The 26927-nt window shown below is 51.2% G+C and overlaps 1 protein-coding gene across 1 annotated transcript; it reads left to right on the top strand.

Annotated features, from left to right (window-relative positions):
- Positions 1 to 24: 24 nt before the first annotated feature.
- On the top strand, positions 25 to 26829 carry SPIRE2 (spire type actin nucleation factor 2). Its single transcript, XM_063140890.1, has 15 exons — positions 25 to 129; positions 9508 to 9545; positions 12964 to 13326; positions 17251 to 17334; positions 18356 to 18520; positions 19627 to 19713; positions 20753 to 20876; positions 21465 to 21634; positions 22839 to 23013; positions 24173 to 24318; positions 25475 to 25612; positions 25706 to 25773; positions 25902 to 25929; positions 26150 to 26265; positions 26625 to 26829. Exons 3-15 carry the CDS (start codon positions 12964 to 12966, stop codon positions 26827 to 26829), a joined length of 1869 nt encoding a protein of 622 aa, XP_062996960.1. The 5' UTR covers positions 25 to 129; positions 9508 to 9545.
- The last annotated feature ends 98 nt before the right edge of the window (positions 26830 to 26927 follow it).

Here is a 26927-nt window from a genome sequence, read left to right as displayed (position 1 = left end):
CGGGGGTCGAGGGAGGCGGGTCGCCGCCGCCCCCCAGCTGGGGCCCGGCCGGGCGCATCCGCGACGCCGCCGACCTGCTGCTGCACAAGGACGGCGCCGTCTCCGCCCGCGGCGAGTACGGCGTGACCGGTGGGTACCGCGCGCGCGGGGGGGGGGGCAGGCGGGAGGGGGCGCTCGGGGCGCGGAGCCCGGAGCCCGGCGGCCGTCCAGCCTTGCCCCGCCAGCTGCACGCGGGAGGCCGGGGCCGGAGGGGGGGGCGCTGCTCCCGTTCTTCCCAATGTATTTCGCTCCCCTCTATACCCCCCAATAGCCGGAGCTTTCTGGGCAATCCACAAACAATTATCTCATGCTGTACTTCTAATCCAGCCAAGATCCAGCGTTCCCTAGGCGGATTACGCCCTCTTGAGCGGATATGAAACACAAAGCGAATTAGTTGGGGGGGGGGGGCATCACAGACGGGGCCAAACGGACCCGGGACAGCTCGAGAGGGGGAGGCGTGGTAGCGGTGTGCAGACTGTGAATGGGGAGACATTTTTCTCCCTCTCTCAAAATACTAGAACCCAAAGGGGTCGTGTCCCATGAAACTGATTGGTGGGAGATTCAGGACAAATAAAAGGAAGGACTTCTTCACACAGCGCAGAGTTAAACTATGGAACTCACTATCACAAGATGTAGTGATGGCCACCCATTTGGATGGCTTGAAAAGGGGGTTGGAGAAATTCCTGGAGGAGAAGGCTATCCATGGCTACTAGCCCTGATGGTTGTGTGCTACCTCCAGTATTCGAGGCAGTGATTCCATGTGCACCAGTTGCTGGGGAACATGGGTGGGAGGGTGCTGTTGCACCATGTCCTGCTTGTTCCTCCCTGGCCGATGGCTGGTGGGCCCCTGTGTGAACAGAGTGCTGGACGAGATGGACCTTTGGTCTGATCCAGCATCAGGGCTCTGCTTATGTCCTTATGGTCAGAGCGGCCAGGCAAACCTAAGGTGAAAGATCCAGGAGCCTTGGAGGTGATGCGGGAGCCTGATGTTTGCTCCTCCTTGTCATTGCGGAATTTCTGCTTTTGATGGGGGAGGGGGGGCAAAAAATAAAAAGTGGAGGCAGGGAAGAGAGGCTGCAGCCTTGCAGGAGCTGCGTCTGATCGTTCCATCCATCCGGCATGGCTTCGGTGGGCAGCGAAGCGCTCAAAGAGCCAGGAGACAGAAAGCAAGGGAAGGCTCCAGATGTGGAAGCATCCATCCACGCAGGTGTCTGTGGGCACCTGCTGGTCCCTAACCAAAAGAGATGGCGGGTAGATGGGTGTAGCCCAAGCTGTCCCTACGGCCTGCCAGCTGGGAGGACTCTCCCTTGGCAGAGGAAGATCCAGGAACGGGAGCTGTGAGGCTTGTGCGTTCTGTCCCCCCCACCCACCGAGGTCCACCCCCTGTCTGCACCCAGATCTAAATGTTAAAGCGTTAATAACTAATATCCCTGGGTGTTTCCCTCTCTTGTTTTAAATGCTCTTTACTGTACCTGTGAAGCTCTCTCTAGGTTCAGCTATTCAGAGAAATCATTGCACCCTATTGAGGGGCTGGAGGGTGAATTTAATGCTCCCTCAGCCTTCTAAGCTTCAGATAGGTTCATGTAGTCAAAGTGTATTGTAGGATTTTAATAAGTGTGTGTGTGTGTGTGTGTGTGTATACTCTACCTCTTCCTTCTGTTTTTTAAGGGCTTGTTTTCCCCCTCCCCCAAGAATTCTGATTATTTGGGGTAAAACATTTAGCAACTTGGGTGCACTCCAAATTTCCCAAAGAGGTAACTGGAGATCAATTGTGGTTGGGGTAAAAACACTCACGTGCCAACTTAATGCATCCTCTCAAAAGGCTGAAACCAGCATGCAAATAATGAATAATGGAAAGCGTTTGCTCCCAAGCTGATGAAGAAAATAGTGAGGATATAAATCAGATCTGATGGCATTTGAGGACTTACTGTTTTGTAGGAGCCGGCCTGTGCTTCCTCGGCTCTGTTTCTTCTTTTCTTGCATGTACAGATAGAACATAATTCCTTGTAAACCAATTTTGGGAAGCACGAATGATTTACTCAGGCTAAGTAACTTGCAATGTTTCTCGTCTGCTTTAGGGGTTTGTCGCTTTGTATATCCATCCAACAAGGTGCATATGTAGGGTCTCCAGTGGCAGACGAAATGTACTTAGGTTGCAGAATGGAAGATAAAATGTTTACATGCTTTTTTAAAAACAACCCTCCCTCTTCCTAATGGGAATGGTTATGCTGTCTCTGGCCTAAGCGTTATAAGGGTATTCATGTATTGTAGATAGAAACCTGTCTTGAAGAAATACATCTTACAGGGTTCCTGGGAGGCTACGTTTTTCTGAAAACCTTATCTCTATACAGCGTGCGTTCTGTCACGCAGGTCCAAAGTCTCCCCCGTGGCCCAGTGAGATGGGTGGAGATCCTGCACTGTAATGAGTCCTGGATTATCTTTATTGCGTGAGCACAGCGGTCTTGCAAGGACATAGTTCACATCCTCAGTATGCTTATGATGTGTGTAATTAAACCAAGTGCCGGCACAGATCTGGTGCAATTTCATGCGTTATCTTGTGTGTTGCCCTATAAGTGACAGCAACCCATTGGCCTTGAAAGCTTTGCACACTTGTGCAAGACAGGTGTAGATGTTTAAGAAGTACAGACTCTGTCTTCTCTCTCCTTCTGGGGTCAGGAAGTGGCATAGCCTGAAGGTATGGAGCAGCAGCAAGAGGTGGTTAGGCAGGTATTGTGTAGCATCAAGGAGTTGGAAGCAGCAGCACATGGGTGTGAGTTCAGCCCACGGCAGGTGTTGAGAGACTTGGGCCTCCCTGAAGACACTACAGTGTGACTTCTCTTCGTGGCTTCTGTGGCTTGTGGCAGAGGAGACACACATGCACTAGTGATGCACACATATTTTATTTAGGCTTTTGTCCACATCTGAAGGCTACAGAATAACTGTAGCATAACAGAATATCGAGTTCTCAGGGTGGCTTGTAAAAAGTTAAAATAAAACAAAAGCATTGGAACAAGAATAACTGAAACCCCACAATAGAAAAGCAGCCAGCAGAATTAAAATAAACACCCAGGAGCATAAAAGTAATGTACAGAGGATTCAAAAGCCTGGGGTGGTTCTTCTTCTTCTTCTTCTTCTTCTTCTTCTTCTTCTTCTTCTTCTTCTTCTTCTTCTTCTTCTTTTTAAAGCAAGGCCTATGGCTGGCACTGAAATAACTGCAAGGTAGGTTCCAGGCGGTAGGTTCCTGAGGTGAGCATTTCACAGCCAGGGTCCCGCCACCACTGAGTAGTGATCCAGCAACTTCAGGTGTCAGGGGCACCTGAAGAGAGGCCTGTCCTTGACTATAGGCAAGCATCTGTGTGGACAAATGGTCTTTCAGGTATCCCAGGTGCAAGCCATGAACAGCTTTAATGATTGGAAGCAGCCCTTTGAATGGAGCCTTGGAAACCCGCTGGGAGCTTGTGCACGGGGGGGGGGGGGGGTGCACTTGGCCATGTGCAGGCAGGCACTCTGTGCTCATAATGACCAGCCTTACTTAGCAGCCTTGTGGCTGTATTTTGGCCCAACTGGGGCTTACGAAGGCCACCCCACATATAAAACATCACAGCAGATTGTTTCTGCATCCCAGAGTTAGCCTGGATGCAGGGCTGCCTCCGCCCTTCCTTAAAGCTCCAGGATTTGAAACTGAAATAAATTAGGAAAATGGCATGCATGCAAAGTGTGTCTCATTTGCCTCTCCTGGTAGCTGCTTCTCTCCCCTGAGGGAGTGTTTACACTTTCTCCCTAGTTCAGGTAAGCCGGGGGCCTTGAGGGTGTTTGGCAGGCTGACACAGGCAGGGCTGGATTTGTTGTCATTCCCAAGATTTCTGTTTGAAGATGAAAGTTGACAGAATCCAGTCCGTCCCTTCTCTGCAAACAGTTACAGCTCACTTTCTCAGCTATGCCAGTAATTGTTTAGTGTTGGAACATGCACCACAGTCAGGCTTAGCATTATAGCTGCTATCGGGCAGCATTGTGGGGCTTTTCTGTCACCTTTTGTTCTTGCCTGGTTAAACTGGTTTTAGCCTCAGCCTGCACACAGCTGTGCACCTACCATTGCCTCGGTCCCCTTCATGTATCTGCTGGATCGTACTATTCACAAAAGCAACTGCTGTAACATTTATTTGTTCCTTACGTTTTTATCCTGCCCTTTCTCCAAGGAGATCTGGGTGATGTACTTCATTTTTTCTCTCCTGGTGACATAGATTTGGCTGAGCGAGAATAACTGGGCCAAGGTCACCCAGTGAGTTTCATGGCTGAGCAAGGATCTGACCCCTTGGCTTCCTGGATTTAGTTCAATATTCTCTCCACTACATTAACAATGGTCCACATTTAGTCTGGTTGTGGTTGTGGTTGTGATCATCATCTTAGATGCCTTTTCAAAAAAGACTCAAGGTGACTTAAAATAAAATTAAAACACACATTTTAAATGGCTAAAAATAGCAATCCACTAAATTACCACCACCCTAGAAAAAGAAGTGAAACATCAGTGGCAACCTTAAACAGTTCAACTGATGCATTAAATAGTCCATTGAATGCCTGAGAATAGAGGAAACTGTTAATCTGGTAACCAAAAGATGGTTATGTTGGTGCTAAGCAGGCCTTGTTGTGGACAGCATACCACAGCTGGGGGAGCCACCACTGAGAAGGCCCTTGTCAGCATCCTCGGAATTTCTCTTGGAGGAGGGCCTCAGATGATAAACATAGTGTACAAGTAAGTTCCTGCCAGGAAGGGTGCTCCGTCAGGTATTGCGGTCCCAAGCCATATAGGGCTTTATTGGTTAAAAACAGCACCTTGAATTGGGCTCAGAAACATAGAGGCAGCCAATGCAAGCAGGACAGAATTGGTATTATATACTCCGACCTTCTGTTCACTGTTATCAATCTGGCCACTTCATTTTGCACCAGCTGCAGTTTCTGAACCAGCTTCATAGGCAGCCCCACATAGAGCACACTGTAGTAATCTAAGCTGCCCCTGACCTTTTTCAGCTTCTAAATTTTATAGCTTCTAACAAAGTATCAATTGAAGGAGTTTTGCACATCCTTATGTCAAGAGTAATGTACCCTTTGACCATGCCATAGCTACCTGCATGTGTAGCTTTCTATATCATTATTTTGTGTGTAATTCTCATAATATACAACTGAAGAAACAGCTGCCTGCCATGTGCTATTCTTTAAATATACAGAAGTCCCATGCACGCCTGTGCGCATGGCGGTAGCAGACTAAGCCATAAAGTTGTGGTCCAACTTCTGGTGGGCACCGGATTGGGGAAGGCTGGATATTTAAATCCTCCCTATACTGGGTTCTTTGGCATGAAGGCCTAGTTAGTACCTCATAAAACAGGTATTTACCTTTTGTTGTGTCCATGTGGCCAAAGGGAAGCTGCTTAAAACATCCCAGTCATTGCTCTGCACCTGCCTCCTCCTCCTCCTCCTCTATAGAGGCTTCTTTTTCCTGCCTTTATATGCATGTGTTGTGTTTGACCCTGGTTTACCAGTCCGTCCCCCCCTCCCCTCACAGACACCTAAATTCTTTGCATTCAGCCTGGCCATGGAAGCGCCTCTTCTGTCTCAAGGCATTGTTTTGACATCTCTCCGGTGTCTGCAAACGAATTTAGCCATCCTTATTTTTAAATCCTGAGTCTCTCCCACTGATCCCAAGAGAAGGGAATACAGAAGGTAATGCACCGGGGAGGTAATTGCTTTCTGCTTTGATGTTCTAAATGGTGTACGAAAACCCTGATAAATAAGAAACACACAGAGAGACAAAGCAAAACAGAACGTTAGGAACTGCAGCTGCAGACGTGACAGCAACTTGGATGACAACTGCTCCCCGGTAGCATTTTGCCCTTGTACAGGATGTAGCTGCTTGTTTTGGAATCTTTGCAGACAAAGGTAATGCTGCTGCTGCTTGTTCTGATAATATTTACTTAGAAGCGCTGCATAGAGTGCCTTTAAAAACTGGTCCACCCGGTTCTGGAATATATACTCTCACCAGGTGCTGAAGGCTCACCGACGGCTTTACCTCTAAGGATGCACAGTGAAGGTCACTCCGCGGGTGCGTTAGAATCATTCCGGCCCAGGAGAAGCTAGCTCTGCCTGCAGGCAGTGTCGATGTCTTAGCGGGGAGGCGGCCAAGAATTGCGTCAGTGCAATGGTCCCTGAAGGAACACATAACAATGGCCAGCAGCATTACAGCGAGGGATGGGTCCTGCCGCAGAGAAGGCCTCTGTCCCTCCTGGCATGACCTTTTCTGGCACCCTTGATGGTCTCCTAATCACCTGCATTAGAATAAACTGATGTGTAGGTGATGTGAGATGCTTGACACAGCACGACAAAACAAAACAAACTGCCGATGGTAGCGCATCCAGTTTATAAGGGTAGAGATTTTTAAAAATTGTAAACCAATTTTAAAATGTTTGGGCATAAAACGCCAACTTCACCCACAAAAGAAAATACTTTCCATGATCCTGATTGGCTCCAGCTCAGTTTGTAAGTTCGGTCTTATTTATGACTGAAGCTGGTGTTTTCTGCCAAAACATCTCACATTTTAGGATCTGTTTACAATTTTGTTAAATCTATGCATTTATCAACTGGATGTGCTATCGTTGGTTACTCGTTTTGTTTTGGAGTGATATCTTTAGTGGGCCCATCCATGCGCATGCCATATTTCTTGCATGTATTCCTGAGTGGTGGGGAATGCTGGGTTTCCTCTCTCTCCCCCCCCCCCCCCGGTTCTTACCATTTCTTTCTGCTGCACTGCTTGCCACTTAACTCTGCGTGCTTGCAGTTGGCAACCTTGGAAATATTTTGAAATGGAATCATCATCCTGGAGATGCAAAACAGTCCAACTTTAGCGTGGGAGCATGCAGATTTCTCAAGTGACACAGACAACCCCGCTGGGGTTAATTTGAGTTAATTTCTCAAAAGAGGAGGACCTGGGACTCGCTTGGATGGCTGTGCCATCTTCCCTGAAACACTGGTTTCTTTATCCTAACTGGTGTAGGCAGAGGGCTGTAGGTTTTTGATGGTGAAGGAAAGGCACTAGTCATATGCTCAGAGGTACTCTTTGCTGCTACTTTGCTGATTTGGGTTGGAATTGGAATCTTGGGCTGAGGCTGGCACAAATTAAGCCCGGGTGAAATGTTCAATATACATGGCTCTAGCTTCGTACCTGCTACTTCCTAATTATCTGGGTCTGGGAGTCGGGAGATCCGGGTTCTAGTCCCCACTCATCCATGGAAACCCACTGGGTGACTTTGGGCCAGTCACAGACTCTCAGCCCAACCTATCTCACAGGGTTGTTGTTGTGAGGATAAAATGGAGAGGATTATGTACACTGCCTTGGGTTCCTTGGAGGAAAAAAGGCGGGATATAAATGAAATAAATAAATGAATAAAACAAAACAATATCTTCTTGCATTGAAGAGTTCTGTGAAGCTCTAACAACCTGGTAGCTTCCAAAAGTTTTGCACTTCAACTCCCATCAGCCCTAGCCAGTACGGCCAATAGTCAGGAATGCTGGGAGTTGAAGTCCAAAACATCTGGAGGATACCAAGTTGCAGTAGGTTGCTCTTATCCCTGCCTTTTTCTACATCGACGGAGTTCACACACATTTAGTTATTTAATGCCAAATGCAAAGAGAAATATTTCTTGCTTAGCATCTGTAGTTCCTTTTTCAGGGCCTGGAACTAGGGGTGGATGTGATACATGGGGGGTGCTGTAAACTGGCCTTCTTCTTCTTCTTCTTCTTCTTCTTCTTCTTCTTCTTCTTCTTCTTCTTCGTGGTTTATAACATACCTCCACTGAATTGCTGAGAGGGGAACGTTCAATTTCTCTGAGACGTCTTCTGGATTGCTGAGAATCTGCTGAGCCCTGAGGTTGTGCTCTGCTGATGTGACTGCAAGAGCCAGTTATGCCTTGAACAGCTTTTCCTCTCTTTGTGATGCCGTTTAATAGAATAGTCATCTGAGGACCCGGCTCTGCTAGTGTGTTGCTGCATTAAGTCACTCTCTGCTTTCGCCTAATGGCCGTGCGTCTTTCTGCCAAACTCTTAAGTGTATTGATCGCTGCCTATGAAGTTATCTCCAGAGAAAGGTGACGCTTGGGTTTAATCTACCATCTCTCTTCACCCGCCTTCAGCACTATTTACACTGCTCGGTGTTCTGGTCAATGAGATGCACTTAAGCTTATTTTAATTTTTATTTATATTAAATCATTTGTGTACCTGCATCTTTGTCAAAAGGGTCCTTGAAGCAGCTTACAATCTATTGGTAAAACAAGCAAACAAGAACTTTAATCATAGCCACAATAACAGCCCCAAGCAATCTAAAACACCAGCAAACAATACTCTCCATTTGCCCAAAGAAGTCAGAGAGCAGGCGAACCACAAGTCCTGGGCTAAAGCATGCTGTCACCTGGGTGCTGCTACTGGAAAGGCCCCATCCACACCTGTGGTCCACACGTCACAAGGCAAAGGGGTGTGCAAATGTCCCTTTCTCAATAATACTGGTGGCGGCAATTCTTCAGACCCACTGGCCCTAAACGTTGTGCTTTAAACACAAGAACCAGCACCTTGAACTGGAATTGGGGATAAACTAGGAGCGTAATATTACATTGGTATAATAGGGTCATAGGACTGGGATTGAAGACAATTGGAGCAAGATGTGGGTGCCCTCTGCAACCCCCCTTCTCTGCTTAAGGCCCCCAGGAAAGCTTTGCGTTGTGAATCACCCAGAGAGCTCCGGCTATTGGGCGGTATAGAAATGCAATAAATAAATAAATAAATAGGAGCTCTACAGGGGCTTACGCAGACCCGGCTGCTGGCTGACTCTGGAAGCAGCCTGTTTTCTGAGCAAAGGCAACCCGGCCCTAAGCAAGGGGGGGGGGCTTGTTGACTCCCTTGGAGCTGTGGGTTGGGCTGACCTCTCTGTAGGGCAGCCATTAAGTGGCTCATTGATTGGGGAAATGGCAGGAAATGGGGGACTGAGCTCCCCACAGGGAGAGGGGAAAGTGTCTGTCCAGGGAAGCGTCTTTGCAATCCTGGCAATTGTAGAAAACAAGGCAGGAGAGGCCTCGCTTAATGGTTACTCAATGAGGGCTGTGGCTCAGTGGCAGAGCTGCTGTTTTGCATGCAGAAGGTCCCGGGTTCAATCCCTGGCATCTCTGGACAAGGCAGGAAAAACTCCTGTCTGAAACCCTGAAGAGCCCTTGCTGCCACTCAGTGTTGGCCATACTGGTCTGGATGGAGCAAGCGCCTGGCTCAGTCTCACCCAGCTGCCTAGGTTCCTAACTGCTTTCCCCTGCCCAAGTGCTCTGTGGCGGGGACCTACTAAGCACCTCCCTGGTCTGTGATTTGGCCCAAAGGGTGGGTGTAATGGCCCAGCCGGCCTTTTTAGCCTTGGACCTTAACCGTGTCTGTTTCCTCTTGCAGAGCTCCCGCTGACCTTGACGCCCTCTGCTGAAGCACAGGTACGTTGCTGAATGCCTCGTGGGAAATGAAAGGTCTCTTAAACTTGCCCCAATGACCAATGTGAACTTCCAAAAGGTCTTTTCAAAAGTTCCAGTGTTCTTTCCTCCTCCTAGCTAATGGTTGAAGCCGAACCCTTGGAAGGCAGCACAGATTTTGAGTCGGGAGTGTTGCACTCCAGGGTTGTGGACCAAATGCTACCAGCTTGGGGTCCCAGCCTGGCTCTCTGGGGGTCCTCAGCTGGTCACGCCCCCTTCCCCCAAATCATTGGGCGGTTTCCCAGCTCTTGCATGTTTCTCTCCCCTCGCTCCCACCCCATTCTAAAGGGGTGAAATGCCTCTAACAAGGCTTAGCTACTGTCAGGAAGAGCACTGAGCTGGTATTTTCACCCTCTTCCTTTGGCCCCACGCACCGGTGGAATACGGGCCCCCAGAGATTCACCCCAAAGGAATCCATCCCACCAGCTGAAAGAGGCTCAATAGAACTGGCTTAAGAGGCCAGCCACTCTTGACGAAGTGCAGGAAACCACCTCCTGCTAAGAGCAACTGGACCATCCTGCAGAGGCAGACCAGAAGGGTCCCCACAGTGGCCCTGCCAACGCCCACAGTGGCTCCCCAGCAACCAGTATTCAGAGGTCTACTTGCTGCCCCTGAACACAGAAGGCCCACCAGGCTCCCTGGGCTGCCACGATCACTAATAGATGCGGCCTCCCTGAACGTGTCGATTCCTCTCTTAACACCATCTCAACCAGGGACCGGCACCATCTTGTAGCAGCAAAGTCCATTGATTAATTGCGCGCTGTATGACTAAGTACTTCCTTTTGCACATCCTGGATCTGCTGCCCATAAATTTCATTGAATGGCCCCTGAGCTAGTTTTATGACCTCAGGCACAATTTAACAAACCATCACGGCTATGGAGCTATGTCAACAAAAGTGCTTTAAAATGGGGTCTTTTCTGAAACCTCTGTGTCTGCCCTACTGACGAGAACAGCTTCAGAACTCTTTCTCTCTCTCTCTCTCCCTCCCTCCCTCCCTTCCTCCCTCCCTCCCACACATAGCAGCCCTGGCTCCATCATCCATCTGTCTCTCCTGGGCGCCCGTTGTCGCCTTGGTAGCTAAGCCCAGGAATGGGTGTGCAAGCTCTTAATAATTTATAAATGCATAAGCCCCAAGTTGGAGAAGGGAACTGTATTGGCTGGTTCCCAGGGGGGTGACAGCCACGTTCGTCTGTGGCTGCAAAAACAACACAGGGCCTTGTGGCGTTTTAAAGGCTAACGCAATTATTTTGGCATGAGGTTTTGCGGATTGTAGCTGACTTCATCAGGTGCATCGAATGAAGCGGACAGAGGCCATGGAAGCTTGTGCCTGAATAAATGTGCTGGTCTTTAAGGTCCCACAAGACAATAGGCCTGTTGCGTGATCATGCAGGAGGAAATAAGCCATTGTGGCTCATTTCCACCACCAGGCGTGTGCTGGGGAGATTTGCATAATTACCCTCCTCGCCTGCATGGATTGCGTGTCCTGCAAACTTTGCGCGGGTGTCCTGTTGCTGTGCTTAACAAACCACCCAGAACCTGGGGGCTGTTGAAGAATTCTGGAACGGCTTGTTAAGCACAGCAACAACCCGTGACCTATTTCCTGCTCCACATTTGTGGGAACTTAGTCGGTCCCTCTGTGGCCATTGCTAACTCTTCCAGACTTGAGCATTCGTCTGGAGTGGCAAATCTGTGGCTGTGAGGCCGCCGTGGCTTCCGATGGGCCTGGAGCCAAAAGCAGCCAGTGGAAGAGCCTGCTGGCATCACCCTTTGGCAGGCGCTGTGCCACTCGCGTGCCGTGCCCCTTTTGAGATCTTCATGGGGGCAAAGTCCAGGTTCTTTGATTTCCTCTTCCTGCACCTGGAACATCTCTCTCTCCCCCCCCCGCCTCTTTTCCCCTGCCCCCAACCCAGATTGGCATGACATCATCTTTATTTCCCCCATAAAGGCACACCTCCCCCCTCCCTACCTCCCCCCTCACTTTCCCACAGCAGGAGGAAGCGAGTGAACACTGCGCCTTCTGTTTCTGCCTAGAGCCTCCTGGCTGTCCATTTCCACCCGTCCCTTGGGGTGGATCGTGTTGCCCTTGACTTCTAGATAATAATAATGGACCCACGGCATACATGGCTGCTGGAGGGGTGGAACAGGGAGGAGGAGAACTCTCGCATTTTATAGCTTTGTCCAGCTCTATGTTGCTTTTCAATGAATGGAAAAAAAGTCTGTTTAAAAAACAATAGAATGCACAATCCTATAAAAAATAACCACCAATAAAAGTGGGACCTGCAGCTAGGGGCATTGCTAGGCCTGGGCCCATAGATCCCGGCCCCAAATCTATTTTTCACATTCAGAGATCTGTTCCACAGAGTCCTGAGTGCCTGTAGATGCCAGTGAAAGATTTCTTTCTTAGCTTAATTGCCCTGCAGCAGGGTGGTTTTCAAGGGGGTTGCAGATGGGAAACTTTCTCCTGGTGTCACTGGAAGCTTTTCTTCTAAGTGTAGTTGCAGGAGGTGGGGATAATTTTCCTCCGGGAGGAAAAGAGCGGGAGGTGGAGAAAGGGATAGTGAGAGATTGCAAATTAATTGCAACTGAAGAGGAATTACTGATCTGGGGTGGGATGAGAATGAATTGAAGAATTTATTTTATTTGAGGTGATTTGTATGAGAAATTCATTGGCGGGCTTTGCCTTCCATGAAATTTAAATATATCTTAGTTACTAATTCTAAATTTGCTTTTATAGATATAAACTAGCATATGCAAATTTTATGCAGATTTGTGTCCTAGGGGCCACGTAATGTCCCTGGCTGCAACAACAACGCCGCAGAAGCATATCGCCACCCTCCTCAAAGTAGTGCTGCTGTTCAGGGTTCCGTTGGCCAGTCCCTCAAGCAGAACGTTCTACTTTTCCCACCCCCATGTTCAGTCTTCATTGGGGTGCATTTTTGCGGTGTGTGTGTGTGCTTATACTTACATGTTGGCTTATAAGCCTATTGGCACTCACCAGCTAAGTTTACTCTTAGAAGGAGCAATGCCCAAGAATTACTCTGGAGTTCTCTCCTGCCGGTCTTAAACTGCCCTTTTCAAAGGGGCCCATGATTCAGAATTGGTAGGTTTCCTGTTGGAAAGAACCACTGAGAAATCACTGTTTTCTAGTGACGGGCATCTTTCCTTCAGTGATGGCGGCACCTGTAGCTGGGCCTCCCATCTTACCTAAATTTGGGGGAGGGGCTACATGGGGGAAAGGCAGTCGCTCAAGTTTGGATTGATGAGGATTGGAGGCTGCCCCCCTGCCAGCCTCCTGACACCTGGGGGAGGCAAATAGCTTCACCCTCCTGAACCAGAGGGTGCCCTGAATGCTTCATCCTCCTCTCCTCTGCTTGTTTGCAGATGGTGCAGTCTCTGGGCTTTGCGATCTACCGAGCACTGGACTGGGGTCTGGACGAAAACGAGGAACGGGAGCTCAGCCCGGAACTGGAGCGCCTCATTGACTTAATGGCCAACAGCGATTCCGAGGACAGCGGCTGCGGCACAGGCGACGAAGGCTATGGCGGGCAGGAGGAAGAGGAGGAGGCGGTGGTGGAGGGGACCCTGAGGGCCGTGCGCACCTTCAGCCAAGCCATGCGGCTCTGTGCCGTCCGCTTCGCCCAGCCCCAGGAAGCCGAGGCCCACTATCAGGCGGTGTGCAGGGCCCTCTTCCTGGAGACGGTGGAGCTGAAGGCGTTCCTGGCCAAGATCCGTGACACCAAGGAGGTGAGTGCTGCCTTATCTCGTGTTTCTCCTCCTGACACGTTGTCATTGATAGGCGAGCGCCTGCAGCAGCATCGCCTTCTCCGGACCTCGCTGTTTACCGTTCCTTCCTCCCACCGTACGTTCTGTATAAAACCCTGAAACTCTTCATGACACTCCACACATCTGATGAAGTGGACTATAATCCATGAAAGTTTAAGGCAGAAGAAATGTGTTAGTCTTCAAGGTGCCACAAGACTCGTTGTTGTCATGGGGCACTTCTACTTGGGTAAAACATCTGCAAACCCTGGGTATCTTGTTATCATTTTGGTTTAGTTCTTAAGTGGTGGTTCCCACCGCAAGTCCTCGAGATATGGGGGAAGTTAACTATGTGAGTCACTGAGCTTGCTGCTGATGTGGGTGGCATTTTGCCACCTTGCAAAATGGCATAGGCTCTCCAGGAATCCAAGCTTGCCATGGGGAGGGCGGCAGGAGGGAGGAACATGCCACATCCTGATGAACCACCAGCCGTTCCTTCTCCAAATAGTTCCTGGCTTCTCACGTGCAGCACAGCAACATCCCTGGTGTGTCAGTGCCGCTGGGTTCACTAGAATCCTGCCCCTGGTCTTTGCAGGCCTGGTTCTGAGCACCAGCAGGCTTGCTGTGTGCTGCTGCTGAGGGCAGAGGGCTGACACCGGCTCCTCCCTCTGGCTGGTCTCTCTCTCCTGCAACCTCAGCATGACTACCGACTTCTGGCTCGCTGGGAATTGCTTTGCTGCAGTGGCTGAGCCTCGTCCAGGAATGGGCAGGGCAGCCCTTCTCACGCCTCCCATTGCAAAGGTTCCAAAGGCCATGCCTGTACAAAGGCACCTGTCTCCTGGGAGGGGGGAGAGCAGGCAGCGCCACCCCCGGGCCCTGCAGCACAAGGGAACACGTGGCGCCCGTCCCCGTGGGCTTGGCATTCGTCACTTGGGAGGAACCCTGCTTAGCTAACTCACAATGCTAATTAGGAACTCTCCAACTAAATGTTTATCCAGGGAGGGAATTTGTTTTCCCTGGGAAACCCAGGGCAATGACGGTCCTTTTGTCCTGCTGACACATTTTCTCAGCGCTTTGCAGTCAGAATTCCTTTCAGGCATACATTGGAATTTAAATGGGGAGAACAATGAGGCTCATGGAATCCTTCCTACGTCCTTCTCCGTCCAAGCCAGCCTTCCTCAACCTGGAGCGCTCCAGATGTGTTGGACTGCATCTCCCAGAATGCCCCAGCCAGCAGAGCTGGCTGGGGCATTCTTGTAGTCCAACACATCTGGAGTGCCCCAGGTTAAGGAAGGCTGGTCCAAGCCGTCAGGGATGCTTTAGGGTGGATTCCTGCATTGAGCAGGGGTTGGACTCGATGGCCTTGTAGGCCCCTTCCAACTCTGCTATGCTATGATTCTATGATTCAAGTGGGGGCCTTCCAATAGGTTGGATTACACCTCTAACCATCCCCAGCCAGCCTGGCCCTTTTCCTCTCCAGGAGGAAGAAAGAGAACCAGCAAACTTAAGTGTAACAAGGGGGGGCTCAAAACATTGTGTGATGGAGTTCAGGTGCCCAGCCACCCAACATTGCCTCTTCCAAGGACACTCCATTGCATTTTCTCTCTCCCCTAGTTCCCCCCCATCCACCCCCTCCCCCCAAAAAACATGCTTAGCACTCTGGGGCTGGTGAGCATGCTTGGTCCACATTGGACCGTGTTCAAGGGGTTTCCCCCCTTGGTTGGCTGTTTTTAATGGTACTTCTGCAAAGCCTACAGAGAATTAGATCTGTGAGATGCCTTAGATAGGTCCTTCTGGAATGCTGGACGGGAGTGTTCCAAAGCGGTTGAGCTCCATGTGGGAAGAGAAGAAGGCAAGAGCAGAAAAGAGGAGATGGCAGGCAGGGGCTCTTCTGTATTGCTGGCAGAGTTCGGATTTATTGCTAAACATTATTAACACGTGAGAGGTCTTGCTGGTGGATAAGATAAAATGCCTCGTTTACCCCATTCGGTTACCCCATTCGTTTACTCTCTATTCAGCCCTGGTTAGGCCTCATCTAGAGTATTGCGTCGAGTTCTGGGCTCCACAATTCAAGAAAGATGCAGACAAGCTGGAGCGTGTTCAGAGGAGGGCAACCAGGATGATCAGGGGTCTGGAAACAAAGCCCTATGAAGAGAGACTGAAACAACTGGGCATGTTGAGCCTGGAGAAGAGGAGATGGAGGGGAGACATGATAGCCCTCTTCAAATGCTTGAAAGGTTGTCACACAGAGGAGGGCCAGGATCTCTTCTCGATCCTCCCAGAGCGCAGGACACGGAATAACGGGCTCAAGTTAAAGGAAGCCAGATTCCAGCTGGACATCAGGAAAAACTTCCTGACTGTTAGAGCAGTATGACAATGGAACCAGTGACCTAGGGAGGTTGTGGGCTCTCCCACACTAGAGGCCTTCAAGAGGCAGCTGGACAGCCATCTGTCAGGGATGCTTTAGGGTGGATTCGTGCATTGAGCAGGGGGTTGGACTCGATGGCCTTGTTGGCCCCTTCCAACTCTGCTATTCTATGATTCTCCAATGATTGTAGGTTCTTTGGCAACCACGGCTTCTCCCAGGGGTCTGAAGCAGAATGACTACATGAAGCTATTTATTTGCTGCATGTACATGAAGGATTCCTTAAATAGAAATAAACTCTGTGTGTGTGTGTGTGTGTGAATGTGGTCCACGAAAGCAGCTTGATAACCTAGGACAGACCAGAGACCCCTGGACTGGCTCCTCTTCCCCCGTTGCAACCTGCTTGTTCACCTGCCTCTCTCTGGCCTGGACAATGGGGGGGGCTGGTGAGGAGGAGGAGGAGGAAGAGATGCCACGGCCTCCTGGCCACCCCCCTCCTGGCTCTCTGCCTGCCCAGCAAGCAAGTGGGAGCAGTGATGAATAAGAGGCACTAGAGCAGCTGGTGACCGTGGTGGTGAGAGGGTGGGCTCACGGAGGGAGGGGCCGCTTGCAGGTGCCTTGCCCACGGGCCGTCATAAACCTGGAGCTGGCACAGGCAGAGACAGGTGAACATGCAGGTTGCAATGATGAAGAGGAGGGGCAACTCCAAGGCCCGTGCTGGGGAGGGGTCCCTTGGCAGATGCCCAAACAGAAGAACGTCAGAAGAGCCCCGATGCTGGATCAGACCGAGGGTCCATCTAGTCCAGCACTCTGTTCACACAGGAGCCGACCAGCTGTCAACCAGGGACCCACAAAGCAGGACACAGTGCAACAGCACCCTCCCACCCATGTTCCCCAGCAAGTGGTGCACACAGGCTTACTGCCTCGGATACTGGAGGTAGCATAGCGGCATCAGGGCTAGTAGCCATTGATAGCCTTCTCCTCCAGGAATTTATCCAGCCCCCTTTACCGCTGGCCCTGGCCAGTCCTGAGAAGAAAGCTGCCTTTTTGTGGCAATTCGTGGCTCTTGGATAGGAGCTTGACTTCTATTGGGATTCGGTGTGGGAACGGAGCCTTTGTCTGATCAGAGTTTGGCTCCTCCTTGCCTCTCCCACCCTCTTCTTCTCTGGACACACTGCTGGGTTGCCCACTTTGGCCTTTTCAGTGGTGGCCCCCCAACTGTGGAATGATCTCCCCAATGAGGCTCGCCTGGCGCCAACATTGTTATCTTTTCGGCGCCAGGTCAAGACTTTCCTCTTCTCCCAGGCATTTAACAGCATTTAACAACGCTAAGTTTGTTTTTTAACGGACCCCAGAGCTGTTGTTTTTAGATGGATACTGTCGTTTTTATGTTTCTGATGGTTTTTACATTTTGTATACTTTTTAATGTTTACTGTTTTTAACTTTTGTAAACCACCCAGAGAGCTTCAGCTATGGGGCGGTATATAAATGTAACAAATAAATAAATAAAGGCTTAACCTGTTTTCTTGTCTTGGGCCGTGCAGATGCTGACAAAGTTGAAAGCTGAAGATGACAAGCTGAGGGACCAGTCGGCCGCAGACCTGGATAACCTGAGGAACACAGACTGGGTACAGAGCGGTGCTGGGCTGGGGAGATGTCGCTTGGATGAACGGCACGCGGTTGTGGGCCAGTCCCAGTGGGCTGGCTCTGCTGAGCCCATCACTAGTCCAGCTTCCTTTGCCTGAGAGCAGGAGAGTTCAACCTCCTTCAGCCAGATGGCCAAATCCAATTTTGGAGAAGCTCTTGGAGGGGAGGGGCAGCATTCCAGTGGGGGTGGGGCCAAAAATACCCCCCCCAAAAAAACCCTGACCAGCACATTTCAGCTTTAAGCTTATTATTTTATTTATTAATATTGTATTTATTAATCAAGTATTTATTTATCATTATCATATTTATTCATTACTATTTTAAAAATTTATGTGTCTACCACAAAAACAATACAGATATCCATGATTAATATAACAACAAGAAGAGAAAAAGAAACCCAAAATCAATATAAACCATAATCAGGACAGTAATACAAATAAAATGGCCAGTAATTAAGCCTTAGGTGAGGCATTTCAGTCTCTTAGATTGGGATTTTATTATATTCAGTGATAGACAAGTGCCACAAATGAATAAATAAATAAATAAAATAAAACTTGCACAAAAGCTGGGAATCCACTGAACCGTTGGTGGAAAGGGAGGCGTGGCCCGTGGGTTTGTGGTCCAACATCTTTGGCTTAGAGCAGCCTTCCTCAACCTGGGGCACTCCAGATGTGTTGGACTGCATCTCCCAGAATGCCCCAGCTGGGAGTTGTAGTCCAACACATCTGGAGTGCCCCAGGTTGAGGAAGGCTGGCTTAGAGGAAGGCCAGAATGAGAGAAGACTGGGAGAAGAGGCGTCCAGTTCACTGTGTGTGTGTGTGTGTGTTGGGTGAGTTTGGGGGTCAAGATGAGCTTCCCAAGGTGGGCCCAGAGATGGATCACTGCAAATCCACCCTGCCTCCATTCTGGAACAAGCTTGGAGGAAATCTGGGTCAGGGCTCAGGGCTCCATCCCTCCACGGAGCCTCTCGTCACAGCTACGCTGCCGCTCTGTGCCTTGCAGGCTCGGCTTTGGGTCCAGCTTATGAGGGAGCTCCGAAACGGAGTCAAACTCAAGAAAGTCCAGGAGAAGCAGTTCAACCCGATGCCTACGGAATACCAGCTGACCCCCTTCGAGATGCTGATGCAGGACATCCGGGCCCGCAACTACAAGCTCCGCAAGGTCATGGTGAGTGAAGGGGGACTCCGGCTTTTTTAAAAAAAATCACTGCAACAACAGGACTCCACAAAGAATCATAGAAGAGTAGAGTTGGATGGGGCCTATAAGGCCATTGAGTCCAATCTCCTGCTAATCCACCCTAAAGCATCCCTGACCGATGGTTGTCCAGCTGCCTCTTGAAAGCCTCTAGTGTGGGAGAGCCTACAACCTCCCTAGGTCATCAGTTCCATTGTCGTACTGCTCTAACAGTCAGGAAGTTTTTCCTGATGTCCAGCTGGAATCTGGCTTCCTGTGACTTGAGCCCCTTATGCCGTGTCCTGCACTCCATGTTCCCTTTCTCTTCGTCTTCATTCCCCTTCCAATTTGTGCTGGTTCGGCGCTCTCTGCTTTGGAATCAGTGCAGCAACTCGACCTCCATAGAACGTCCACAGCTGGTGTCCCTCCTCCAGCGTTTCACGGAGGGAAACAGAGACGTTCTTCTCTACTGTATGTTGCTCAAGACTCTGTTCCACCTTCTTTATACTGCATTCCAGCCTTCCCCAACCTGGCACTCTACCAATGTGTGGCACTACACCTCCCATCATCCCCATGCTGGCTGAAGTTAATGGGGGTTGTAGTCCAACACATCTGGAGTGTGCCAGAGTGACTTTGCAATTGCCTATTCTCCAATGATTTAATTGCCCAAACAGTGTTTGTTCGTTTTGGCTAGAGATATTTTGGGGAAATGTAACTGCCTCCTCCTATATGTTTTAAGAAGGGTTCAAAATATATCTCTGTAACTGCTGTGTGCATTGAAATAGCAGGCTGCACACTGTGTAGGGCCTTCAAGTTCACATGTGTGCATTGACAAGGGTATGCGTCAGAAACAAAATCCATGCCTGTGCTCCACTGAGAGATTTAACTTCCAGAGATTTCCCTGCTCCATGCTCCTGGGGAGGGAGCTGAAAGCTGAAGAGCAGCTCACCCTAAAAATCTCCAAAGGCAAAAAACAATAATTAAAAATAGGGCCAGGGACTTGGAGGGACCAGGACATCGGCCACTGTCCCTAGTAAAGAGGAGCAGCTGGGGAGGGTGTGATACCGCTAATCCTCCTTTTTTTGCGGGGAATCCCTCAGGTGGACGGCGACATTCCTCCCAGGGTGAAGAAGGATGCTCATGAGCTCATACTGGATTTCATAAGATCCCGTCCGCCCCTAAGACAGGTAAGCCGAGTTGAGAGGCCACGCGAAAGGGCTCCTGGGCAAAATGTTTCTGTTTCCCATCATGCCATGGGGGTGGGGCTGCTTTAGGAGCTGGAGAAATGGGTGCCGTGAGCACAGGGGGCTGCCTCCGACAGAGTCACGGGGCCAGGAGTGGGCCCGCATGGTCCGCAGCAGCTGCGGTTGGTGCCTCGTCCAAGTCATCTTCTGCTCAGCTTCCCAGTATCCTGCTAACTGGACATGCCAGGACTGATCCTGGGACCTTCTGCATGCTCAGCATGTGCTCTGTGACTGAGCCATGGCACATGGAACTATTAGTCCCCTGTTAATTTTGAAAGTGATGATTCACTATGGAGCTCAGTTTTTCCTGGCCAGATTTCCTCCCGATGTCTTCTACTACATAACCCATCAGCCCCAGTCACCATGGCCAACGTTCGAGAATGTAACCCAGTGGTAGAGGCCCTGCTTTGCATGAGTCCCAGATACAACCCCCGGCAGTATCTCCATGTAGGGCTGTAAAACGTCCTGCCTGAAAGCCTCCAGAGCTGCTTCTAGTCAGTGACCTGATTCACTTGTATCAGCAGCAAGACGTGGGTTAATTAACCCACGATTTGCTTTAGCATGTGCCGGGTGTGTTCTGTAGCCATTTTGCTACATGATGTAGGAACCTGGACACTATAGGTTAATTGTGGATTAAACCACCCAACTTTAACCTACAATTAGTCGTTAGGTTAACTGTGTGTTGCTTAACCCAGGATTAATCTATAGGTTCAGATGTCGCATAACAATACCTGATTGGTGGCCAAATATATATATTTTTAAAAAGAGCCGTGGGACATGCCTGGCATTTGCCGCAGCAAATCGTGGGTTAATTAACCCACAATTTGCCACCATTGCGTACAAACAGCCTCAGTGACCACCAGTATATGGCAGCTTCCTGTGTTCCTATGACGGGAGCTGAAGTCTAACTGATCCGGAAGGTACCCGGTTGGAGAAGCTCTTCCAGAAGCTCTTCCAACCTGGTCTTCCAACCCCACTGCAGGCTTCGGAGCGGAGGTTGCGCCCCATGCCTCAGAAGCACAGGACGCTCCACGAGAAGATTCTGGAGGAGATCAAGCAAGAGCGGAAGCTGCGGCCGGTAGAACTGCGGTTACAGAATCAGAAAGGTCAGTCTGCAGCCGCGAGAAGGTTAAGGGGAGGCCTTCAAGCCAGCGAACTGCAGGCCCACTAGCAGGGGCGCTGCTGGGCACTTGAAAGAATCGGGGCCCAGGCCCAGAGGATAGAAATCTGCATAAAATTTGCACATGCAGATTTTATATCTCTATATATGCACATTTAGAAATATGTAGTTAGTTAGTTATTTGCTAGGTTTATATCCCTGGTAGATGAAGGGAATTGGCACCAGTAGGAAGGTGGAAGAAAGAGAAACGCGCTCTGGTGCCGTGTATAGATCAACAATGAACTTTTTGTTTTTGTAATGATGTGAAAATGCTCGATGTTTTGGATTCAGAGGAATCCTTCCTCAGGAGCTGTAAATAAGAAATAAGAAGAAAGGACAAGCTGCAAAACTGCAAACACAGTTCGCTTGATTAAAAAAGCCTCCGCGGTTGTTGTGTGTCCTGATATCAGAACTAACAAATTTTCTGGGCATTGCTTGTCCTTTCTTTGTCAAGCATTTTCACATCATTACAAAAATAAAAAGTTCATTGGCTCCCATTCCTCCCTTCCCATGTCCCTTCCTCCTCCTCTTCTAGGATTTGGCTCGCTGCCCTGCCTTCTAAACGCCTGCTCCAGCGACGTGAAGTCGACCTCCTGCATCAACCTTTCCGCCTCGGACCCCAACGCCCCACCCCAGCGCCCGAGGCCGAGGATCTTGCTGAAAGCCCCCACGCTGGCGGAGATGGAAGAAATGTTCACTTCCGAAGTAAGGACGTGGCTCTGCCTTCTGCACTGGCAAGAATTGGGCCCCGGTCTTCCCATCCGCATCAGTGGAAGTTCCCCCCCACCAAGTTTAATTGCCGTGGGGAGGGGAGGCATGGGAAAGGAAGGTTTAACCCTCTCCCCCCAACTCAAATCCCTCTGGAAATTCCCCCCTGTTTGGCAGCTAAGCTTAGGTGGAGGGAAACACACCTCCCATGAGAAAGATTTTTTTCTCTCGGCTTAATTGCCCTGTAGGGACAATTTGGGTGGGTGGGTGTCTTGCAGCACATGGGGAGGATAGGGTTAACCCTTCCCAGCTGCAGTTCTCCTTAGAATCACCCCGTGCCTCAACAGCAACCTTCCATTGGCCCCAGTGGACATTTAGGGCTCTGCGGAATGGATCCAGGGATGCATGAAACAAATTCGGGGATGAGGAGCCCATGGGCCCAAAACTCCCAGTGCTCCTGGTCTTTTGGTCTCTAAGGGGCAAGGAATATCTTGACCTCGTGGAACTGGTACTGGGCTGCAAGGTGAGGCTTTGCACCCTTTACCTGCAGGGGATCCTCACCCTCTCTCTTTCCACTCTCCCCACCCCCACCCTCAACCAGGCAACGTGGGTCATGCAATTTTACCTGCTGCCCCACCTTATTCCTGCCCACTCACCTGGGGCCTGTGGATCCCTCTCACAAGGACAGCAATGCCGCTTTTGTTGCTGCCTCTAGGCATTCTGCTGGGGCATTCTGGGAGAAGCAGTCCAACACATCTGGAGCGCCCCAGGTTGAGGAAGGCTGCTCTAGAACATCGCCTTGTGCTCAAAAGCGGTGTTGTAGTGGAACAAGGGCTCACCGGGTCGAGGTGCCGGGACTTTTTGATGAACAGGGAGGATGAAGTCGCCTGCCGCCCGCCCCCTCCGGACTCCCCTGTGAGCTTGGCTGCAGTCCTTGCGGTTGTCATGCAAAATATTTGGGGGAGGGTTCTTGGTCTTGAATGGGTAATAAAATCGTTAGCATGACAAAACACATGTAGAATACACGCAGAGAGATGGATCGATACAGCTGCCTGCATTTTTGGATTCTCGCTGGCTAGGGCACTTGCACATCAAAATTTGCCACTACACCACTGATCAGAAGTCACGTCCCCAAGTGTGGCCTCTTGCCTGTCTGCGCTCGTGTTTATTCTCTCTCTCCCTCTGTCTCTCTTTTCTGCAGGAGGAAGACTCGCCCGTCTCGGAGGCCGTGCAGGAACCTGGCCCGCTGATGCCCCTGAAGCGTGACCGCTCCTTCTCTGAGCAAGACCTGGCCCAGTTTCAGAATGAAAGCGACAGCGGCCAGCCCGGCCTGGAGTACTTGGGACCCAGCGGGTCTGAACCGAGACCCCGCTCAGGTACCACGAGCCCTGCATGGACCAGCATGGAAAGCACGGGCAAGTGAACCTCCCCCCCACCCCACCTCAAATCCCTCTCTGTTACTGAACTAACCACACACCCACACCCTGGCAGGGGTGGGCGCTCTTTGAGGGTCCATCCTCGTTCAGCATCTTCCCCCAGCCAGGCTCTGGTCTGTCCCTTGTCCAGGCAACTTCTTGTGTTGGAAATTTAATAGGGATCAATGCCAAGTTCTACATCTAGGAAATAGAAACCAAATGCACAGTTAACAATATGGGGGATACTTGGCTCAGCGATACTACAAACGAGAAGGATCTTGGAATTGTTGGAGATCACAAGCTGAATATGAGCCAACAGTGCGATATGGCTGCAAGAAAGGCAAATGCTATTTTGGGCTGCATTAATAGAAGTATAGCTTCCAAATCACGTGAGGTACTGGTTCCTCTTTATTCGGCCCTGGTTAGGCCTCTTCTAGAGTATTGCTTCCAATTCTGGGCTCCGCAATTCAAGAAGGACGCAGACAAGCTGAAGCGTGTTCAGAGGAGGGCAACCAGGATGATCAGGGGTCTGGAAACAAAGCCCTATGAGGAGAGACTGAAAGAACTGGGCATGTTTAGCCTGGAGAAGAGAAGATTGAGGGGAGACATGAGAGCACTCTTCAAATACTTCAAAGGTTGTCACACAGAGGAGGGCCAGGATCTCTTCTCGATCCTCCCAGAGTGCAGGACACGGAATAACGGGCTCAAGTTAAAGGAAGCCAGATTCCAGCTGGACATCAGGAAAAACTTCCTGACTGTTAGAGCAGTACGACAATGGAATCAGTTACCTAGGGAGGTTGTGGGCTCTCCCACACGAGAGGCCTTCAAGAGGCAGCTGGACAAGCATCTGTCAGGGATGCTGTAGGGTGGATTCCTGCATTGAGCAGGGGGTTGGGCTCGATGGCCTTGTAGGCCCCTTCCAACTCTGCTATTCTATGATTCTATGATTCTGTTTGTGTTGGATCTTGCAGTTTCTTAATGAAGACCCTGCTTGGGTACCATGAGCCCCTTGCACGGACTAGCATGGCATGCAAGGGCAAGTGTGTGACTATGCTGCCACCGTCTACCCCCACCCCCAAGGATACTGACTCTTGTGTGTTCATGTTCTGCTTTTCTCCAGGTTCGGTTCCAGCCAGCTACCAACAACAGGTCCCCTACAGTGCCAGTCCTTTCCCCCCTAAACACAGCGTCCTCAGCGCTGTGGATGAGAAGCCGGAGGCGGGTTCCGGTCCTGCCCCAGATCCTAATTTGAAACATTTGTGGTTGGTAAGTGTCTGATATGAACCAAACGGGAATAGAGCATGGTGCTGTGGCTCAGAACTGCTCTCTCGGCCACCTTGGATGCCTGAGGCTGGACAGGAGCAGAGGCGGCTGGGTGGCTTTCGACGGAACACCGAGGCAAAATGTTTCCTAGTTTAAGGACAGACTCAAATTCCCCCTGAAGTTCTAGTCCAGGGGTGGGCAGCTTGTGGCCTTCCAGATGAAGTTGGACTGCAACTCCCATCGTGCCCCAACATTGGCTGTGCTGGCTGGGGCTGATGGGAGCTGTAGTTCAACCACATCTGCTGTGCGGTGGAGGCAAGCGGCTCTGTTTTCGACGATTCCATTCTGCATTTTAGTCAGGAGCTGGCTAGAACTCTAAGGGAGCTGTCCAAAGTGCTGAATCCAAGGCCCAAAATGGGTCCGGTGCCTTGGATAGCTCCTTTTGAATTCTATATAGTTCTGATTGAAACCCAGAATGGAATAACTAAAACTGGAGCCACCAGATTCCACTGCTGCTGGGGGCCCACAAGCTGCCCCCCCCTTGCTCTAGTTATAGATCAAACCTCCCAGTAAAAAGAGCTCAGAGAGCCAGGCTGGGAAAGAGCCCTCTCGGCTTGAGGCAGCAGGGGGCCGCAACCAGGCAGTCCCTGATGGGCTGGACGGGTGAGTTGACTGCCCTGGCCTGAAGCCGCTTCCCAAATTCCCGTGTTCTCTACCAATATGTTGTCTCCAGGTTCTGGAGGACCCGTGGGCCAGGCACCCTCCCTGGGCCCCAGTTCCTCAATGAATCTACGGTCTCACCGCCATTTTCACCAGCAACTCTTGCTTCTCCTCCTCCTCCTCCTCCTCCCTCATCATGGCTGCCGCTTGCTTGACAGGCAGGGAACGAGTCAGCAGGGGCCTCGACGGCTGCTCCTGCATTGAGCAGGGGGTTGGACTCGATGGCCTTGTAGGCCCCTTCCAACTCTGCTATTCTATGATTCCTCTTTCTCGCCATCACCAGAGCGAGAGGCAGGTGGACAAGCAGGCTGCCATGGGGAAGAGCCAGGAGGAGCCGCTCCAGGGGGCTCTTGTCAGTGGGCCCCTTGTGGGGTAAGGGTCTTGGGCAGCTGCCCCACCCTGCCCACCCTTGACCCCAGCCCCGTCATCTGCCCTCCAGCAGGAATTCAGCCACCCAGTTGAGAGCCTGGCACTCACCGTGGAGGAGATGATCAACGTGCGGCGAGTGCTGGTGAAGGCAGAGATGGAGAAGTTCCTGCAGAGCAAGGAGCTGTACAGCAGCCTGAAGAAAGGGAAGGTGAGCCTGGGAGGGTGCCCGGGGGGTCTGCCCCGCGCTCGTGTCGAACGAGAGCCGGCTGGACGCTCAGGGTCTCTTTCTCCCACTTCTCAGATCTGCTGCTGCTGCAGAACCAAGTTCGCTCTGTTTTCCTGGCCTCCGACCTGCCTCTTCTGCAAGAGGTGAGTGAGGCCTGGAGGGCCCTGGAGTCCAGGCCAGGGGTGACATGGATGGATGGGGGTCGATGGGGGGCCTTGCTGGTGTGTGTTTGTGTGTTTTCCCCCCATCTGTTTTCTTCCTTTGCTTTTAGGTCTGTCTGCAGCTCCTGCAGCTTGAAGGTAAGAGACCTCCCCTCGGCTCTGCCCAAGCGCAGAAGAACGTGGCCCCGGCCCACCAGTAGCTCAGCAGCCACTCCCACCCCTTGGGGCTCCTTGTTCACTACCGTGAACTTCCACAGACCCTTCCCCTGGCCGTTCCCCATCACGCCATGACCGTGAAGTCCGCCGCTCCCCGCCTGGCCCTCTGATGAAATCCTTTCCCCCTCTCCGCTCCTTCTAGATCAAGATGCCGTCGAAGAAACTGGCCCATATCCCTGTCTACGCCCTGGGCTTTGAGACCCTGCCAGGCTCGCTGGGTGCCAAGGCGCCCCCATTCCGGAGGAGGGAGGCTTTCCAGTGAGTAGTGCCCTCTTTCACTCTCTGCTCCAGGCATTTCAACAGGGAGGAGGACTGCACCAAAGGTTGAGAAACCAGCAAACAATCAGTAGCCGGGAGAAAGGGGTGGGGCTAGCAAAAGGGGACGTGGCTGTCTGGGGACCCTGGGCGGGCCCTATTTGGCCGCTGGGCCGGAGTTTCTGCACCCTTGCTCTACTGTGTGGCTGCTCTGTTGATTCCTGATGTGGGTGGTGCTAAATAGCAGAGCAAGCAGCTTCCTCGGTTCCTCCTGCCCCACTGAGAGGCTGCCGGCGGTCAGGCTTGGCTGTCCCTTGGGCTGAGGAGGGCATTGACCACGGATCCTGCCTCCCACCTCCCAGCTCCCTGCAGGGCACGCGCTGGCGCAGCGTGGAGGAGGAGTTCCCGTACATCTACGCCCCCGGCTCCGTGCTGAAGGACGTTTGCAGCGACTGCTCCGGCTTCGTCACGGACGTCGTCAGCTCCAGCCGCAAGAGCATGGACATCCTGAACAGGACGCCGTGCCGCAGCCGCAAGACCCAGTCTCTCTACATCCCCTCCAGCTAAACCAGCCGCCCGCCGCCCGCCACTGGCCTCCCGCTGCCACCAGCTGAGCCCCTGCGCCTGGCCCCTCCGTTCATGGGGCCTCCGTATTTTAAGCGCCG

Source organism: Elgaria multicarinata, chromosome 14 (assembly GCF_023053635.1).
Source record: "Elgaria multicarinata webbii isolate HBS135686 ecotype San Diego chromosome 14, rElgMul1.1.pri, whole genome shotgun sequence".
In the NCBI taxonomy this organism is placed as follows: domain Eukaryota; kingdom Metazoa; phylum Chordata; class Lepidosauria; order Squamata; family Anguidae; genus Elgaria; species Elgaria multicarinata.
Note: the sequence above shows the minus strand (reverse complement) of the source record. Positions and strands in the feature narration are given on the sequence as shown.